The sequence below is a fragment of the Vicia villosa genome, linkage group LG3, assembly GCF_029867415.1.
Source record: "Vicia villosa cultivar HV-30 ecotype Madison, WI linkage group LG3, Vvil1.0, whole genome shotgun sequence".
Lineage (NCBI taxonomy): Eukaryota > Viridiplantae > Streptophyta > Magnoliopsida > Fabales > Fabaceae > Vicia > Vicia villosa.
This window is the reverse complement of record NC_081182.1, coordinates 202,051,734-202,071,697: the sequence shown is the minus strand read 5'-3', so window position 1 is coordinate 202,071,697 and position 19,964 is coordinate 202,051,734. Positions and strand designations below refer to the sequence as shown.

At 35.0% G+C, this 19,964-nt stretch overlaps 2 protein-coding genes across 11 annotated transcripts; one reads left to right on the top strand and one right to left on the bottom strand.

Moving 5' to 3' along the window:
* Nucleotides 1–1,023: 1,023 nt before the first annotated feature.
* Nucleotides 1,024–6,663, top strand: LOC131593306 (putative disease resistance protein At3g14460). 3 transcript variants are annotated; one of them, XM_058865757.1, is made up of 4 exons: nucleotides 1,272–1,405; nucleotides 1,902–4,926; nucleotides 5,012–5,197; nucleotides 6,192–6,663. In XM_058865757.1, the coding sequence occupies exon 2, from the start codon at nucleotides 1,959–1,961 to the stop codon at nucleotides 4,911–4,913; it is 2,955 nt and encodes a 984-aa protein (XP_058721740.1). In that variant the 5' UTR covers nucleotides 1,272–1,405; nucleotides 1,902–1,958; the 3' UTR covers nucleotides 4,914–4,926; nucleotides 5,012–5,197; nucleotides 6,192–6,663. The 3 variants fall into 3 exon arrangements, with proteins under 3 accessions (XP_058721739.1, XP_058721738.1, XP_058721740.1); XM_058865756.1 differs by having other exon boundaries at nucleotides 1,024–4,926; nucleotides 5,124–5,197; XM_058865755.1 differs by having other exon boundaries at nucleotides 1,024–4,926.
* A 116-nt stretch (nucleotides 6,664–6,779) lies between these two features.
* Nucleotides 6,780–17,417, bottom strand: LOC131593307 (putative disease resistance protein At3g14460). Of its 8 annotated transcripts, none has more exons than XM_058865764.1 (9): nucleotides 13,666–17,417; nucleotides 12,580–12,690; nucleotides 10,937–11,739; nucleotides 10,398–10,451; nucleotides 9,404–9,963; nucleotides 9,126–9,275; nucleotides 8,383–8,498; nucleotides 7,578–7,729; nucleotides 6,780–7,448 (listed from the first exon to the last, which is right to left on the bottom strand). In XM_058865764.1, exon 1 carries the CDS (start codon nucleotides 17,412–17,414, stop codon nucleotides 13,677–13,679), a length of 3,738 nt encoding a protein of 1,245 aa, XP_058721747.1. In that variant the 5' UTR covers nucleotides 17,415–17,417; the 3' UTR covers nucleotides 6,780–7,448; nucleotides 7,578–7,729; nucleotides 8,383–8,498; nucleotides 9,126–9,275; nucleotides 9,404–9,963; nucleotides 10,398–10,451; nucleotides 10,937–11,739; nucleotides 12,580–12,690; nucleotides 13,666–13,676. The 8 variants fall into 8 exon arrangements, with proteins under 8 accessions (XP_058721747.1, XP_058721743.1, XP_058721749.1 ...); XM_058865760.1 differs by having other exon boundaries at nucleotides 9,404–10,451; nucleotides 10,937–11,518; nucleotides 11,612–11,739; XM_058865766.1 differs by having other exon boundaries at nucleotides 9,404–10,451; nucleotides 13,666–16,985; nucleotides 17,078–17,417.
* Between the last annotated feature and the right edge of the window lie 2,547 nt (nucleotides 17,418–19,964).

Here is a 19,964-nt window from a genome sequence, read left to right as displayed (position 1 = left end):
GTGAGTGAATAAATAACAAAGTAAAACAAACAATTGAGATTAGTCAAATAAATATTTTTTTTAATATATAATTTAACAAACTAAATTTATAAGTTATGTGATCTTCCATCATAGTTAAATGCTTTTGTAAAGAATATTTTTGTATTTAGTATGTTTTTATTGAAAATTGAAATCTTATCTTTTGTAAAGAATATTTTTGTATTTAGTATATTTAAAGAGTGTCTCAGTGTTTTAAAAACTGGATCGGCCCGGTCAGTTGGATCGGCCGAACTGGGAATTGGCTAGGTAACCGGTTTGGTTCAATAGTTGAATCGGAAATGTTATTAAAACGGTGTGAACTGGTCAAAACTGGTGTAAACCACTAAAACCGGTGGTTTTTGTGAATTGGTAGTTTAAATGCATTTTTTAATTTTTTTAATTTTAAAAAATTAAAACAATGTCATTTTGACTATTTTAATTAAAAAATAAAATAAAAAATAAAAAGATAATAAAATGGTTATAGATGCGGTTGATTTTGTTACAGATGATTTTGATATCGAAGAAGGAGATCCCAACATTGAAACAATTTTTTTTATTGAAATTAAAATTAGTAGACAATAAAATTATTTTGTTATAAATTATTCAATTAAATTATGTTGCGATTAAACTTTTGTTTATATTTTATAATTATGTACTATTTGATTGTGTGTGATATCTATGTGTAAAATTTGAATTTAAATTATGAACTTGTGAATTTTTTTATAATATGTTGTTTTCAAAAAATTTAAGTACTAGTTATGTTTTGTAGGGACTAAATCATGCGGTTCGACATATTTTATACCTATATAATTTTGTTATAACGACCGGTCTATTCAACCGAGTTATCTGATTTAACCCGATTTAGTCATGCAGTTCGACCAATGATCCAGTGCCCTGACCGGTTTAATGTCGGGTCTGATTTTTAAAACACTGGTGTGATCTTGGGTGCATTAGTTAAGAAGACTTTTTATAATACTACTAATACTATTCGATGCGTTTGACCGAAGAAATGAAAGACTTGCAAAGCTCGAAGAGTTTTATTATACATTTGCATTTCATTCCATTTTTTCTTCTTCTTACAAACTAAGAAACTGATGGAGGGTATTCAATTTGAGAGAGAAAAACTGCTCTCACTCTCAAATTCTGTGAAGGTGTTGTTAGAAAACCATGTTTTTACTTTGTTCGCCAATAACATCAGGAGGCCAAAGTCTGACGTTTTACTGTTGAAAAAGCTGAAGAAAGCACTTTTGGATCTTCAGGATTTACTACTTTGTCATGATCTGGAGAAACCGACCCCCAATCCAGCTCTCGACCAACCGCTGGATTTGCTCAGATACGCTGTCTTTCAACTTGCTTCTTTCTTTGATGAAATCGATTTTTCATTGAGGTATGCTACCCCAATTAATACTAAGCTGCTCAATAATCTTGTTAGTTTAAATCATGTCATTGATTCTGAAACCAAAAGATTAATTGAAATATCACAAGGCTTGAGTTTAGAAGAACAACTAGGTCAATTAACTGTTTCCAATTCTAGCACTGTTGATTCCCATGAAACTCCTCCTACTAGTTCTTCTACTATTTTGGATGCTGAATCTTCTATTTATGGAAGAGATGCTGATATTCACAAACTTAAACATCTTTTGTTGTCTACTGATAGTAGAGTGATTTCTATTGTTGGTATGGGAGGGATTGGTAAAACAACCCTTGCTAGTCACCTTTACAATGATCCACAGGTAAATGCCAAATTTGAGTTAAAACGGTGGGCACATTTCTCGAAACATGTTGATGATTTGAGTGTTTTTAAAACCATTCTTGAGTCTATTACTTCACCAAGTCCAGCAACGACTAATGATACGACTGACATGAATACCATTTACCCAAAGTTTTTGCTAGTACTGGATGATGTGTGGGACGCAAGATCTGTCAATTGGACATTACTCATGGATATCTTTAATGTTGGGGAAACAGGAAGTAAAGTCATAGTCACAACACGAGATGAAAGAATTGCAAAATCTATGCAAACCTTTCTTTCTGTTCACTATCTGAGACCTTTGGATATTGAGGATTGCTGGTCTTTACTTGCCAAACATGCATTTGGAGAACGTAGCTACCAACAACGATCCAACCTAGAAAAAATTGGTAGGGAAATTGCAAAAAGGTGTCATGGATTACCATTGGCTGCAGTAGTACATGGGGCTCTTCTTTGCACCTTATTGTTCCCAGACGACTGGAATTATGTACTACAAAGTAATGTTCGGGATACAAATTATAAGGTGCAAGCTTCTCTCAGATTGAGCTACAATTTTCTTTCTGATCCTTTAAAAAGATGCTTTGAATATTGTTCGATTTTTCCAAAAAATTCCATCTTAGAAAAAAAGATGGTAGTTCAGTTGTGGATTGCAGCAGGCTTAGTGGAATCGTCCACAGATCAAGAAAAACTTGGAGATGAATACTTTGATGTACTAGTGTCAAGATCGTTGATACATCGACGATCTATTGGTGACAAGGAAGGAAACTTTGAAATGCACAACTTCATCCATGATTTAGCTACAGAGGTTTCATTTCCTTATTGTATCAATATGGACGAACATATCCTACATGAAAATGTATATAATTTGTCATACAATAGAGGCCTATATGACTCATTTGATAAATTTGATAAATTGTATGGATTAGAAGGTCTGCGTACCTTTCTAGCTTTACCATTACAAGAACAAATGCCTCTTTGTTTGCTATCAAAAAAGGTAGTACATGACTTGCTGCCAACAATGAAACAATTACGTGTGTTGTCTCTGTCAAACTACAAGAGTATCACTCAGGTTCCCAACTCTTTTGGAGATTTGTTATACATGAGGTACTTAAATCTTTCTCACACTAATATTGAAAGGCTGCCTTCTAAAACATGCAAGCTTTACAATCTGCAGTTCTTGTTGTTGGCAGGCTGTAAAAGGTTCACTGAATTGCCAAAGGACATGGGAAAATTGGTTAATCTGTGCTACCTTGACGTAAGTAACACCGCATTGAGGGAGATGCCGAAGCACATGGGAAAATTGGTTAATCTATACTACCTTGACGTAAGTAACACCGCATTGAGGGAGCTGCCGGAGGACATGGGAAAGTTGGTTAATCTACGCTACCTTGACGTTAGTGACATTGTATTGACGGAGATGCCAATTCAAATAGCTAAACTACAAAACCTCCAAACTCTGTCCGACTTTGTTGTCAGCAAACATAATGATGGATTGAAGGTTGCAGAGTTGGGAAAATTTCCCAACCTACATGGAAAACTTTCCATCTCACAACTACAAAATGTTTATGACCCCATTGAAGCTTTTAAAGCCAATATGAAGATGAAAGAACGAATAGATGAATTAGCTTTAGAATGGGATTGTGGTACTACTTCAAATCCACAAGTTCAAAGTATTGTACTTGAACACTTGCAACCCTCAAAAAATTTGAAAAGTCTCACCATCAAAGGCTATGGCGGAGTCAACATTCCAAATTGGTTGGGTGATTCTTTATTTGATAATATGGTGTATTTAAGGATCTCCAATTGTGATAACTGTTTATGGCTTCCACCCCTTGGACAATTGGGTAATTTGAAAGAACTCAATATTGTTTGGATGCTTTCAATAAACAGTGTTGGTATAGAGTTCTATGGAAGTGATGGTTCTGCTTTATTTCAACCATTTCCGTCCTTAGAGACTCTACGCTTTGAGGATATGCCTGAGTGGGAGGAATGGAACATGATTGGAGGTCCGACTATGAATTTTCCTAGTCTCAAACATTTGTTGCTAAATAAATGTCCTAAATTGCAGGGAAACATACTTTACAAACTTCCTTCCTTAACTGAACTTGAGTTAAAAGGGTGTCCTTTACTGGTGGAGTCAAGACATTCAGATGATAATAACAATATCATCATTATAGCTCCAATGTCGGGTGTATTCAACAAATTGATGCTCCCTCTCAATTCTCTTCAACAGTTGATCATAGACGACTTTCCATGTCTAACGTCTTTCCCAACAGCCGGCCTACCAAAAACCTTGAAATTTCTCATAATCAGTAATTGTGAGAATCTAGAGTTTCTACCTCATGAATGTTTGCACAATTACACATTGCTCGAGGAATTGAAAATATCTTATAGTTGTAATTCAATGATATCATTTACCTTGGGTGCTCTCCCCGTCCTCAAGAGTCTGTTTATTGAAGGTTGTATAAATCTGAAATCAATATTAATTGCAGAAGATGTGTCACAAAAGAGTCTCTCATTTCTTAGAAGCATCAAAATATGGGATTGTAATGAACTGGAGTCATTTTCCCCAGGTGGATTGGCCACTCCAAACCTCATTTATTTTGGAATGTGGAAGTGTGAGAAGCTTCCTTCACTACCACAAGCAATGCACACTCTAACTGACCTTCGAGAAATGGAAATTGATAATCTACCAAATCTTCAATCATTTTTCATCGATGATTTGCCTAGTAGTTTACAAGAACTGACTGTTGGTTCTGTTGGAGGGATTATGCGGAATACTGTGCCAACTTGGGAACATCTCACTTGTCTTTCAGTGTTGCGAATTAACAGCGATGATTCGGTGAACATGTTGATGGGGCCTTTTCTACCTGCATCGATTTTGACACTATGCATCTATGATCTCAATGATACAGTCATTGATGGGAAGTGGTTTCAACATCTAAAGTCTCTCCAAAAACTTGAGATTGTTAATGCTCCCAAACTCAAGTCGTTGCCAAAAGAGGGATTGCCTTCCTCTCTGCATGTACTAAGTATCACTTGTTGTCCGTTATTGGAAACCAATTTGCAGAGGAAGCGAGGAAAAGAATGGCGTAAGATTGCTCGCATTCCCTTCATAATCATCAATGATAAAATGATCACATGAGTTTCCTGTTTGGGTGAGTCACTGACACACTTCGTTTTTGCTTCTTTCTTCAATAAATAGAATATTATAACACAAACACTAACTCATTTTTTAATCAGAGTTATGTTCTGTGTCACCTCTGCTTGTGCCTGATCTTGCTGCTGCAAGAAATCAAATTTGTATTCAGAACCTGCACCCAAGTATAGTAAATGTTTTACTAATCATGAACAGACGAAAAGGAGAAACAGCAACCGTTAGGAACTCAAGAATTCTATAATCCTAACGACTGACTGGAAATATGTCAGGTACACTTTCTGTCTATATGACTTCATATATATTTTAAAGAGTTGGTTTTAATGCATTGACTATATAAAACTTTTGTAACACGGGTTAAATTCGTCTCTATTATATTAGTATAATAAATATCATTTATGCATTTACATATTATTTTCTTTTTGTAAATGGCCGGACTGTTGGTCAACTAGAACTCTTCCTTAAGAAAGATTCCTAAAATCAGCATACAATTTAACATCACTATTTTGTTTTTTTCCTCCCTCACTTTAAATTTAATAAGTTTTTGTTCTTGATTTGTTTCTGGTATAGATTTAGAACAATGAGGTACAAATCTTTTGTTTTATGAAAAGGAGTGATTTTGAGATCTTTTGTCCCACTATGGCACATGACTTCCAAATACATTTTTGGCCCTCTGAGTATTTTCTTAGTTTCTCATCCATGGTTATAGTTTTTAGCCAATTATTATCTTTTAGTTGTAAATTAGATAAAGCATTGGTTCCATCAATAGCTTTTAATTGGACCAAAATCAAACATTTGCTTGTGATAAACTATTTCAATTCAAAATGAATCCTAGACCTTTCAAAATCCATTATCTTGAATTTTCCTCTTTGTGACCCTCCTCATGGCATTGCCTAAAGGAAGTGTGAAAATTGGTTTTCAGTCCAAACAGGACTTCTTATGATCATTTTATGACATGATCGATGCAATTGGCCAGGTTTGAAATGTAGTTTTCTTTGTTGGTAACTAGTTAGGCTTTGTCATGTACTCTATTTGTGTTCCTTTAAAAATACTGGAATAGTAAGTTCTAGTAATTTAGAATGTTTGTTTTATTTTCCTCGAATCCTGTATATGTTAAATCATTGCAATCTCTTAGCAAAAACTGACCAACTCCATCATCATTAGTGCCTAAAATACTGTCCATACCTAACATTGTTTGCTTCTGGTGACTGATGTGTTCTATTATAAATGAACACCATCAAATTTGACATGTTATTTTAATGTCAGGTTTGTATTTTCTCACTGGAGATAGAATGTCGTCAAATGCGTTTCTCCACCAATCCAATGATGTCTGGGGAATATGCAGGCCTTCGTTGAGAGGTCCTTGACAAAATCAATGGCACATTCGTCCAATATTTTAGAAAAGTAGCATCCAGACCATGAGGAGTAGAGAGTCAAGCAGGCAAGAGTTCAGTTGAGCATAGCAACACTATATCCAGTTCTGTTGCTGACATTGCAGCAGAATCATTAAGTGGTTCAAAATCAAGATGAAAGAGTTTTACAATATTTACATTGTAATAGGTTATTAGACTGTTATATAATTTTCACTTCTTTTTGGCCGTTACTGAGTTGGCAATTTCTTGTTTTCATCAAATAAACCTCATTCAGTTTTTACACAAGTAGAAACTAAAGTTGTTTTTCATGAGAAAATATGGGAACAATTCTTACTCTTAAATTTGTGACTCATTTCCATGTACCACTACTACTACTCTTGCATTCTTCATCAATTTTTACAAGTTATAAATAAATAGAACTAACAATTTTCCTAATTAAAATAGAACTCTTATTTTATCTTGGAACTATTTATCAAAAATAAATAAATATGAATTTTATATTCCTTTCTTCTTTCATTTTCTTAAACTCATCTTCAATTTGATTTAGAATATCTAAATGAATGAAATTGACCTCAACTTTAGTCCCTTTTAAGAAGATCTATGTTTTAAGTGTCACTTTTTATATTTTGGATCGCTAATCCTCTAATTCCATAATTTTAATATTTTTTTATAAAAGTTTTAATTGTTATTGTAATCATCTTTCACATTTTCTTCGAGGGAAAAAATAAAACATTTTTCTTCAATACCTTCAAACATAAATAAGTTATAGAATCAATGTTCATGTGCTTTGTTCTTTCATGAAAGACAAGATTGACAATAATATGCAAAGTACTTTGACTGTCAGTACAAAAGTGACTGCCTAACATGATTTTTACCCAAATCATGGAGGAGGAAAAAAATCACTACAGTTTTCTAGTTGCAACAACAATAGTATGATATTCAGCCTCATAAGATGAACAAGATACAATAGTTTTCTTCATATGACTCATCTAGTGCCAAAGACCTCCACTTCACACTTTTGCGAGAATAGAAAACCACAAACAGATGCATTCTTTAGAAATATGAGGACTATGTTTGTTATTCTGACATAGTTCGATTTGTTGAGATAACTGTTGGACGAATCTACCTCTCCAGTTGAGCAAATACAAACCTAACATAAACGTAATAGAGACACTGTCACGCCTTATTGTTTTCATATATAACAGAACAAAGCATTAACAATGGAGATAATCAATGTTTGCTAAGGGACTACAATGTTTGCTCAATGACTAAAACTCACCGTATCAGCCTAACTGACTTCCAAGAAAAAATGGCAGCAACGGTAACACACAATTCAATCTTCATAGCGAGTTAGGCCACAGTTTGATAATTTCTGCATGTTCTGAATGTGGTAGCTGCAGTGAAATCTTGTATCCTGGACTCCTAGTAACCCTGTGATGCTTAAATAAAATATTTTATCTTTATAGCAGCATAAAGTAATTTAATACATGCAGAAAGAACATGAATAGAATAGAAAGCATGTCATGAATTGCATACAACAAAAATGAGGGTCAAAAAGAAAACACATAAACTATCTAGTATGCTTGATGGGTAATATACTTTCAATTTGCATAAAAAAACAATTTTCACACTTCCTTTTGGTGATGCCATGAGGCTCAAAAAAGAAGAAACTCAAGGAATACACTGCATTTTGAAAGGCCTAGTAGGGGTCATTGAAATGAAAATAGTTTACCGAGTAAATGTATGATTTAGGTTCAATTACTAGCTAACTAGTTAGAAACTATAACCAAAGATATGAGACTAAGAAGATTTCCACGGTGGCTACAAATTTATTTGAAATTCATGTGTCAGAGAGGGAGTAAATTAAGTTTGATAGTCCACAACATTAACTGAAGCAATTTTGAGTGGCATCATTAACAAGCTCCTTCCAACACAATTGATGCCAACACTATATAAATCCACAGGAGAGACAACACCATGAACAATAACTATATAATAGTTGTGTTAGGAAGAAAAGCACTTAAGGATTCATCGAAAGTCCCTTGCATGACAGAGCTAACATTGATTAGGGACAGAAAGCGTACCTCTTTGTTTTAGCAAACATTGCTATTTCTTCTTCCCATCCGCTCCTGACAGAAAGAGATATTGTTGCTGCTATCTTTTTGCAAGCTATCAATTACACTTGAAGCCCCTACGAGATCTGCAAACGATGTAGAGATAAAGTAATTCGAAGACAAACTACGCTACCAAATCTGGTAGATAAACTGGTAAACAACAACAGCATAGGGATGACGTGAGATAAAATCCGAATTGACTAATCACCAACAAGAATAGCTGCATTACAATGACCTATGCTACTGCAACGTGTTAGGCAAGTTATTTTCTTGTAATAGACTCAAACTGATAAATAGAGTCAACATATTAACACCATATCAGAACAACATTATTCATATGATAAAATGGGACAAATTTAAGACTCAAATAATTTAGATGGTTGACGAAATTAATTATAGGAATAAGCCAACATCTTTTGAAATATCCTTCGCAACAGAAGACACGCCAAAATAAAATATATTTTAAACAAAACTGAAAGGTTACAATAAGAAGCTATGTCTTTAACTACATGACAGGGAAAAAGTTCTAATTGACTAACATAAGGAAAAAACACCAGTTAAAGACAGTTAGATAAACACAAAAAAGTGAAAATGCATAAATAAATGATATGTATTAGACAAATAGAATAGTGAAGAATTTAAACCATGGTAAAGAAGTTTGATACAAACAACACAATAACATATATATGAAGTCATATAGATATAAAGAATACCTAACATATTTGGAGTCAGTGGTGTTTTCTCCTTTTCATCTGTTCCTGGACAGAAAAGCAATTACTGGACCTGGTGGCAGGTTTTGAGGTGAATTTGGCTTCTTACAACAGCAAGATTGGGAAGAAGCAGGGGTGACACAAAACACAATTCTATGATTAAAATAAATGGGTTATTACTAAGCTATAATATTTTATTTTGATGTTACTACATAAATTCACAATAATTGATGATACCATAATATGAAAGAAACAAAAAGAGAAGTATTTCAAAGACTCACCCGAACAAGACTCATGTGATCAATTCGTCATTAATAACTATGGAGGGAATGTGAGCAATCTTACGCCACTCTTTTCCCCGCTTTTTCCGCAAACTTGCTTCTAGTAATGGACAGTGAGGAAGGAAATCCTTTCTTTGGCAATGACTTGAGTTTGGGTGCGTTAATAATCTCAAGGTTTTGAAGAGAAGTGAGATGCTGAAGCCACTTCTCATCAATGCTTGTATCATTAAGACCACAAACGCACAGTGTCACAAGTGATGCTGGTAGCAATGGCCCCATCAGTGTGTTCACCATATCATCGCCTTTAATTCGCAACTCCGAGAGACAAGTGAGATGTTCCCAAGTTGGCCCAGTATTCCACATAATCCCACCAACAAAGCCAACAGACAGTTTCCGTAAACTGCTAGGTAACTCATCTATGACAAAAGATTGAAGATTTGGTAGGTTATCAATTTCCATTTCAACAAGGCCAAATAGACTGTTCATTGCTTCTGGGAGTGAAGGAAGCTTCTCACACTTCCACAGTGCTATATAAACAAGGTTTGGAGTTTTCAGTCCACCTGAGGGAAATGAATCCAATTCATTACAATCCCATATTTTGATGCTTCTAAGAAATGAAAGACTCTTTTCCGACTCGTCTTCTGCGATTAATATTGATTTCAGATTTATACAACCCTCAATAAACAGACTCTTGAGAACACAACAGTAACCAGGAGCAAACAATATTAGACATGGACAGTATTTTAGGCACTAATGATGATGGAGTTGGACAGTGTTTAACAATGAACTAACAAATATAGGACTCGGGGAAAATAAAACAAACAATCTAAATTACTATAACTCACTATTCCGGTTTTTCTAAAGGAACACAAACGGAGTACACGATAAAGCCTAACTAATTACCAACAAGAAAAACTACATGTCAAGCCTGGCCAATTGCATCAATCATGTCATTTCTTTTTGTACTGCTAAATTCAATTATTTCACGATTCACCTCATCATTCCTGATTGTTTGTGAAGTGATAGAATCAAGAATGGCTTCCAAAACCTTGAAAACAACAAAATCTTATGAATAACCGCAAACGTTTTATATTAAATTACTGTTTTCATAAATGTGCATTAAAAGTAGAGAAAAATAAAACTCACTGTAAAAATAATGAACATATAATGTTAATATACTATTATAAATTCTAAATAAATTACATTTGAAGTTAAGTAGAATCTTTGTCATTTTAATCAATTATTAATAATATCTAACTTTTTAATGTGCCATGACATTCTAACATATAGACATTGTCAACATGGACATGGCCAGAGCAAAGATATGTTGTCGGCTATATGACAATTTAATTGTCTGTGCAATGATGTAAAGAAACTTTCATATATCCAAAAAATCATTATAGATACCGTTGTGCATTCAATATTTTTTCTAAAGGGCAATGTGCATCTGATATCTAGATTTTGAGTAAGGTATAAAGCAAACTGCACACTATCTATAATATAATCAAATGCTAAGCTAAGCTAGTGGCTTACCAGATTGTTGGTGCAGATAAAACGCCATTTGATCATCCTTATAAGCAACACTATTCACCTTATCTGTCTATAGAATCCTTTGCTTTTGTACTGATGAAGAAAGTTGGTTTTGCATGGTGAGGTGATATTAAAGCGAGTAAACTTGAATAAGGAGCTCTTGGACAACGAGTTTACATTATCGGATATTAGATCCTTAATACTGTCACCAGTGCCTTCAAATCCGTCTAAACATGTCCACAAATCAGAACTCAGGTTACTAGTTCTATTGAGTGTCAAGGAAAACATAACAGTACTGGGAATTGACTTTTGACAATGTGAACTTGTTAGTCACCCAAGTCGAGTACACACTATTTCAAATCAATTTGCCATGTAGGGCCAATTAGTGACTTTGTAAGTTTGCATGTCGTGGCCAGTATTGATGATCAGATATTGCTGAAAGCTCCTCACCCTAGTCTAGGTGCTATAATATTGTTAATGTTGTTGAGGTTACCCGCATATTGTTGGAGCAGACTAAAGTCCACCATATAAACATGCGACTGCAGCCTATGGTGCCACTATGGCAGACATCCCTTCGCACATTGCCTATGACGGTTGTCAAAAATTTGTCATGCCATTTCACCATGGCCGTCATTGAACAACAATGTTTTAGATGCAATAGGAAAATAAGATGCATACCGACGGTAGAAAAACTTTTGCAGCAGCCATGAAATCTTCTGTTTTTCCATCCGTACAAGATCCTATGTATACTCTGTTAATATTCACATCCTTGCACTCCCTTAAGCACGATTATCCGGTGAATGAGGCTGCAACAATTAGGTATTACATTAGCTAAGGAAGATAGTGATGGCATCAAATTAAAATATTGTTATTCAAATATAATGTATTTGAATAAATAAATATAGTACACAGATTTATCCTGGACTCCTAGTAACCTTGTGATGCTAAAATAAAATACTTTATCTTTATAGCAGCATAAGTTAATTTATTGAATGCAAAAAGAACATGAAAAGAATAGAAATCGTGCCAGGAATTGCATAAAACATACACTAGTTAAGACCATACATGTAAAAAATGAGCAAAAATAAAAATGTATCAACTATCTAGCATGCTTGATGGATAATATACTTTCAATTTGCATTAAAAAAAAAACAATTTTCACACTTCCTTTTGGTGATGCCATGAGGGTCAAAAAGAAGAAACTCAAGAAATACACTGCATTTTGAAAGGCCTGGTAGGAGCCATTTTAAATTAAAATAGTTCACCAAGAGTAAATATAGGTTCATTACAAGCCATTGATGAAACTAGTGATTTATCTACATTAGTAACTATAACCAAAGATACGAATTTAAGGCGACTTCCAAGGTCGCTACAAATTTATTTGAAATTCATGTGCCAAAATCACTAGTTTTCCTAAAACAGCAGATTTCTAAATCCCGCATGATACTTGAAAAGAGACAAGAGTAAACAATAACTGCATATAAATCTACAGGAGAGACAACTCATGAACAAAAACTATGTAAAATTAAACTGAGGGAGGGAGAAAAACACTATCGTTGTGTTACGAAGAAAGGCACTTTAGGCTTCAACAAAAGTCCTTTGCTTGACAGAGCTAATGTAGATTAAGGACAGAAAGAGTAACTCACTGTTTTAGCCAATATTGTTATTTCTCCATCTCATCCGCTCCTGACAGAAAGAGATGTCGCTGCTGCCATCTTCGTGCAAGCCGTCAATTAGACTTGAAGCCCTTGGTAGATCTGCAAACAATGTAGAGATGAAATAATTTAAAGACAAAGACTAAGCCACGAAATCTGGTAGATAAACTGCTAAAATACTACACATATAGTTTCCGAAAACAAAATTTAGGATAAATGACCTCCGTAGAGTTCCTGTGTCAAACTTGATGGTGTTCAATTATTATAGGACAAAGCAAGTAACCAGAAGCAATAGAGTTAGGCTTGGATGAGATTTAACACACTGTCAAGTGCTTTGGGGGCAAATAATTAGAACACACTGCATGATGATATTTTTCTATAGGTGCATAGGGATGACGTGCGATAAAATCCTAATTGACTGACCACCAACAAGAATAGCTGCATTACAATGATCTATGCTACGGCAGCGTGTCAGACGGGCTATTTTCTTGTAAATAGAGTAAACATACACACACCACATAACAACACTATTATTCATGTGACAAAATGGGACAAACTTAATACTCAAACAATTTTGATGGTCCACGGCATTAACTACAGGTATAAGCTAACATCTTTTGAAATATCCTTCCCAACACAAAAAATGCCAAAATCACATATTTTTTTAAAAACTAAAAAAAGGTTAAAATAAGAAGTTATGTCTTTAACTGTTATACATGACAGAGAAAAAGTTCTAATTCACTAACATAAGTCAAGACAGTTGGATAAACACAAAAATATGGAAATGCATAAAGAAATGATATGTATTAGACTAATAGAATACCCAACATATTTGGAGTCAGTGGTGTCTTCTCCTTTTCATATATTCCCGAACAGAAAAACAATTACTGGATTTGGTGGCAGGTTTTGAGGTGAATTTGCTTTCTTACAATATCAAGAAAGCAAATGCTATGATTAAAATAAATGAGTTGGTATGTGCTATAGTATTGTATTTTGATTTTACTATTGAAATTCACAATAATAGATGATAAAATAATATAAAAGAAAAAAAAAAAGAGAAGTATTTGAAAGACTCACCCGAACAAGACTCATGTGATCAATTCTTCATCAATAACTACGGAGGGAACGTGAGCAATCTTACGCCATTTTTTCCACCGCTTTTTCCGCAAACTTGTTTCCAGTAATGGACAGCGAGTCACACTAAGTACTGAAAGAGAGGAAGGAAATCCTTTCTTTGGCAACGACTTGAGTTTGGGAGCGTTAATAATCTCAAGGTGTTCGAGATAAGCGAGATGCTGAAGCCACTTCTCATCAATGCTTGTATCATTAAGACCACAAATGCACAATTTCACAAGCTTTTTAGGTAGCAATGGCCCCATCAGCGTGTTCAACATATCATCGCCATTAATTCGCAACTCCGAGAGACAAGTGAGATGTTTCCAAGTTGGCCCAGTATTCCACCTAATCCCACCAACAAAGCCAACAGACAGTTTCCGTAAACTGCTAGGTAACTCATCTATGACAAAAGATTGAAGATTTGGTAAGTTATCAATTTCCATTTCATGAAGGCCAGATAGACTGTTCATTGCTTCTGGCAGTGAAGGAAGCTTCTCACACTTCCACAGTGCTATATAAACAAGGTTTGGAGTTTTCAATCCACCTGAGGGAAATGAATCCAATTCATTACAATCCCATATTTTGATGCTTCTAAGAAATGAAAGACTCTTTTCCGACCCGTCTTCTGCAATTAATATCGATTTCAGATTTTTACAACCTTCAATAAACAGACTTTTGAGGACAGGGAGAGTGCCTAAGGGAAATGATATCATTGAATTACAGCTATGAGATATTTTCAATTCCTCAAGCGATGTATAATTATGCAAGTTATCATGAGGAAGGAATTCTAGATTCTCACAGTTACTGATTATGAGAAGTTTCAAGGTTTTTGGTAGACCGTCTGTTGGGAACGACATCAGGGATGGAAAATCGTCTATGGTCAGCTGTTGAAGAGAATACAGAGGGAACATCAGTTGCCCAAATACATGATCAGATAATGAAATTGATTGCACCAATAAAGGACATTCTCTTAACTCAAGTTCAGTTAAGAATGAAAAAATTTCAGTTATATTTCCGACTATCAGTTTTGGGCACTTTCTTAGTGATAAAGTTTTTAGATTAGGAAACGTTGTAGTCGTGCCTCCAATCAAGTCCCATTCCTTCCACTCTTGCATATTCAAAAAGTGTAGAATCTGCAAAGAGGGAAATGGTTGAAATGAAGAGCCAACACTTCCATAGAACTCAATACCAATTGTCTCCACTGATTGCATCCCTTCAATAATGAGTTCTTTCAAATTATCCAATTGTCCAAGAGGTGGAAGCCATAAACAATCATTACAATTCGAGATCCTTAAACACACCATGTTGCTAAATAAAAAATCACCTAACCAATTTGGAAAGTTGATTCCACCATAGCCTTTGATGGTGAGACTTTTCAAATTTGTTGAGGGTCGCAACTTTTCAAGTACAACACTTTGAATCTGTGAATCTAAATAAGTACTACCACAATCCCATTCCATAGCTAACTCATTTATTTGTTCTTTCATCTTTATATTGGCTTGATCTACTTCAAAGGAGTCATTAACATTTTGTAGCTGTGAGATTGAAAGTTTTCCACGTAGGTGGGGAAGTTTTCCTAGATCTGCGATATTTAATCCACCATTGTGTTTGCTGACAACAAAGTCAGACAAAGTGTGGAGATTTTCTAGTTTGGCTATTTGTACAGGCATCTCCCACAATGCGGTGTTACTAACGTCAAGGTGGCGCAAATTAATCAATTTTCCCATGTCCTCTGGCAATTCAGTGAGCCTTTTACAGCCTGCTAACAACAAGAACTGCAGATGGTAAAGCTTGCATGTTTCAGAAGGCAGCCTTTCAATACTAGTGTGAGAAAGATTTAAGTATCGCAGGTCTAACAAATTTCCAATAGACTTGGGAACCTTGGTGATATTCTTGTAGCTTGACAGAGACAACATGCGTAATTGTTTCATTGTTGGCAGCAAGTCATGCACTACCTTGTTTGATAGCAAACAAAGAGGCAATTGTGCTTGTAATGGGAATGCTAGAAAGGTACGCAAACCTTTTACTCTGTATAATTTATCAAATTTGTGATATGAATCATATGTCCCTCTATTGTATGAGAAATTTTGCATCCTGTCATCTAGGTTATGTTTGTCCAGATCGATACAGTATGAAGAAGAAACCTGTGGAGATGAAACCTCCGTAGCTAAATCATGGATGAAGTTGTGCATTCCAAAGTTTCTTTCCTCATCACCAATAGACCGCCGATGTATCAATGACCTTGAAACTAGTTCATCAAAGTATTCTTCTCCAACTTTTTCTTGATTTATGGACAATGATTCTAGTAACCCTGCTGCAATCCATAACTGAACTACCATCTTTTTTTCTAAAATGGACTTCTTCGGAAAACTTGAACAATATTGAAAACACAGTTTTAAAGGATCAGAAAGGCAATAGTAGCTCAACTTGAGAGAGGCTAGCACATTGTAAGGTGTTTTCTGAAGATGACTGTCTAGCACATAATACCATTCATATGGTTTCAATGATGAAGTGGGAAGAAGAGCCCCGTGTTCTACAGCAGCTAATGGTAAACCATCACACTTTTTTGCAATTTTCCTGCCAATTATTTCTCGCACTTCTCTTTCATATGCAACAGTTTCGTTTAGATAGTGTTGTCGATGGTAGTCATTTTCTCCAAATGCATGTTTGGCAAGTAAAGTCCAACAATCTTCATCTTTCAAGGGTCTCAAATAGTGGAGAGAAAGAAAGGTTTTCATGGATATTGCAACTCTTTCATCTCGTGTTGTGACAATGATTCTACTCTGTGTTTCCCCAACATTCAAGATATCCATGAGTAATGTCCAATTGACAAATCTTTCATCCCACACACCATCCAATACCAGCAAAAAATTTGGGTAAACGGTATTCATATCGTTAATGGTTGTTTGTGAAGTAATAGATTGAAGAATGTTTTCAAAAACACTAAAATCATCAACATCACTTGAGAAATCTGCCCATAGTTTTAACTGAAATTTGTCATTAACTAGAGGAAGATTGTAAAGGTGTTTAGCAAGGGCTGTTTTACCAATCCCTCCCATACCGACAATAGAAATCACTCTAATTTTACTATCACCATCACTATCACTAGAAAACAAAAGATGTATAAGTTTCTGAATATCAGCGTCTCTTCCATAAATAGAAGATTCATCATCATCACCAAGTTGTTCTCCTGAACTTGAACCTTTTAATATTTGAATTAAATATTCAGTTTTAAATTGAATCAGTGTAATGAGAAAAGGTAAACGACAATGAATTTTGAGCTGCAAATCAGTACATACAAAAGGGACTGGGTCAAGCAAATAGGCAACTTCAAAAACAGCATGTCTCAAGAAATTGAGCGATGTGTTGTTACCTTGACACGGGATGAGTTTGTTGCTAGCATGATAAAGTAGATCTTCAAGATCCACCAGTGTTTTCTGCACCTTTTTCAAGAGTGAAACGTCAAAATTCATCGTCTCAAAGTTTTCGACGAGCTCCGTAGAAACAATCTTTTGTAACGAAAGCTTCACAGAATTTGAGAGTGACAAAAGAGTTTCTTTCTGAATAACATCCATTATTTGCTTTGTTTGTAAGAAGAAGAAGAAGAATAGCTTTGGAAAGAAATGTGAACAAAACTCTTTGATTTTTTTTGTAAGTCTACGTTGACATGTGAAACAAGAGACGGTTAAGTATGTTATCAAGTGGATCATAAAAATCTCCGGAAGGGAAGGGATTTAAAGACAATAGGGGTATTTAATAATATGAATTAATTAATTTCGATAAGGAAAAGGTAAAAGTATTTAAATTGTAAACCAAATTGAGAACGTATATCCACGTGCATGGTTTGTTGGAATTTGCTCTTGGATGGGTTGGTAAAAGTACCTTTTTACGGTTTAAGTCTTGTGGTAACAAATGGAAAAGTGGTGATTGAATAATTGTTTTGACAAAATTATACTCACTATTTTAAAAACCGGACCGAACCAGCCGGTCGAACCGGTCTGATCGGGAACCGGATAGGTCACCGGTCTGGTCTGATTGTTGGACCAGATATGCTATTGAACCGGTGAGAATCAGCTAAAATTAGAAAAAACCGGTGAACCGGCGGTTTTATAAAACTTGTGGTTCAAATGCATATGCTATTTTTCTGCACAAAACGACTGTTTACATAATTTTTTTTATAAAAAATATAATTAGACTTTATTCAAATCTTATTCGGAACAACTTTTCCACTGTTTACAATTAGACTTGATTTAAAATTTATTTAAATTTATATTTTGTTTTATTTTGTTGTGAGTGAAGATTATATTTAGAATTTAAATGTAAAAAATAAATATTTGACATTATGATATTTTAAAATTATAAAATTTTGTAGGTGTTGTGATATTTTTTAGAGACTAAGTCATCCGGTTCGTCCAATTTAATAAATATATAGTATTGCAATAGAGACCAGTTTATTCAACTGAGTTATTCAGTTTAATTCGATTTAGTCATGTGGTTCGACCAGTGACCCAGTGGTTCAACCAATGAACCAGTAATCTCACCGGTTTGATGACTGGTCTGATTTTTAAAACACTGATTATGCTACCTCTGATCCTTCCTTAATATAAGAAGAAATCTACTTTTTAGGTTCATTAAAGAATTAATGTATTTGAATTATGCAGGGCCTGTAAATACAAGGTCACATTCACAAAGAAGTTTTTGATCCATGGCAAACTCCACAAGCAAACAAACAACAAGGCTTAAGCAAAAGAACTCAAGGAAATGCTAGGTTGGCTATTCAAGACAAATCAGGTCGACCTGCAATATATCTAGGTCGACTCAAAACTAAGAAAACAAGAAAGTTTCAGAAATACCACAAGTAGGTCGACCTAACCACACTCCCAGGTCGACCTAAACTGAAGAGTTTTTGTCATATCACTGTTAGGTCGACCCACTCACATCCACAGGTCGACCTAATCTGAAGAATTCTTCAAAAAGCTGAATTAACTGATTCTAGGTCGACCTAACCTAGCAATAGGTCGACTCAACTGGCAACAAATTCATTCTGACTCATTCTTACCTCTGTTAGGTCGACCTAAGCACCAAGGTAGGTCGACCTATCTGCTAAAAACTTCCCAAATCATGTGTTCACTCTGCTCCAACATACCAGCAACTCACATATATTATCCAAGGTTCAATTATTGCACATAACACCAACGACTGAAAGATACACAAAGGCTTCTCATCTTCGTTCTTCGTCATCTCCAACACAATTACACATAATCATTCTTGCGTTGAGGGTTAGTGATCGAGTTCGATAACGTCCATGGAACGGAATTGAAGATTCCTAGTGGGTGAAGATTTGTGGGGTTTTTTGGTGAATAAAATCCGAGGGTTTTGTCCTCCAAGATAGGTGTTTCTTGGGGGTTTTTATCAAGAGGTTTCATCGAGGATCCATCTGAGTGTGAAGATTGAAGAACAAGGGTTCAAGGCAATTCAAGACACTGCAGAAAAGGGATCAAGTGAAGCTCTTGGATCACCTTGATCTGACTCAAGATTAAGGGGGAAGAAGATTCAAAGGATCGACAAATTCGGTTTATTGTTTATCGCTTTGTTTTCTTCTTTGTATATACTACTTTCAACATTAATGGAAGATTTCCCAATTTCAATTTGGAATTGGGGGCAGACGTAGTCGTAGCGAGGACGATCGACGAACTGCCTGAACAAATATCGTATTCTTGTCGCTTTTATCTTTTCATTTACGTTCTGTTCATAGTTGGTCATAATTGCAAAATTGATTAACGATTCAAGTGTTAAAATTGTGAATTAAGGTTCTGCATAAACATCACAATTCACCACATCTTGAATCATCATCAATTTGAACATTATCACCAAGTGTTTGTCTTTTTGCTTATTCCATTATTACTGCATTGCAAACCAAAGTTTGTCAATTTAGAAGTTAATTGATTTTCAGCTGTGAAACGTATTGATTCGATAACATATCACTTCATCGTTAATCTCAATTATCTTATGGTTTTGTCACATATACGACCCTTGCAATAACGGTCCGGAATAGACGCAAGTCGATTCAGAACCGCTTTCGCTTTAGTTCGAAATAATTCCGAAAAACTCTGTGAGATCTATTCACCCCCTCTAGATCCTCAGGCCAGCGTCTAACAAGTGGCATCAAGAGCTCTGGTTTATTCCGTGCTACGTGAAACACTTATTGGAAAGATGGCTTCCGGACCTAAAGGGGCTCACAATAGAGCTCCAGTTTTCAA

What these genes read in the sequence shown, in the direction of transcription:
- LOC131593306 (XM_058865756.1), top strand. Translation starts at nt 1,113, where the DNA reads ATGGAGGGTATTCAATTTGAGAGAGAAAAACTGCTCTCACTCTCAAAT.
- LOC131593307 (XM_058865761.1), bottom strand. Translation starts at nt 17,414, where the DNA reads ATGATCCACTTGATAACATACTTAACCGTCTCTTGTTTCACATGTCAA.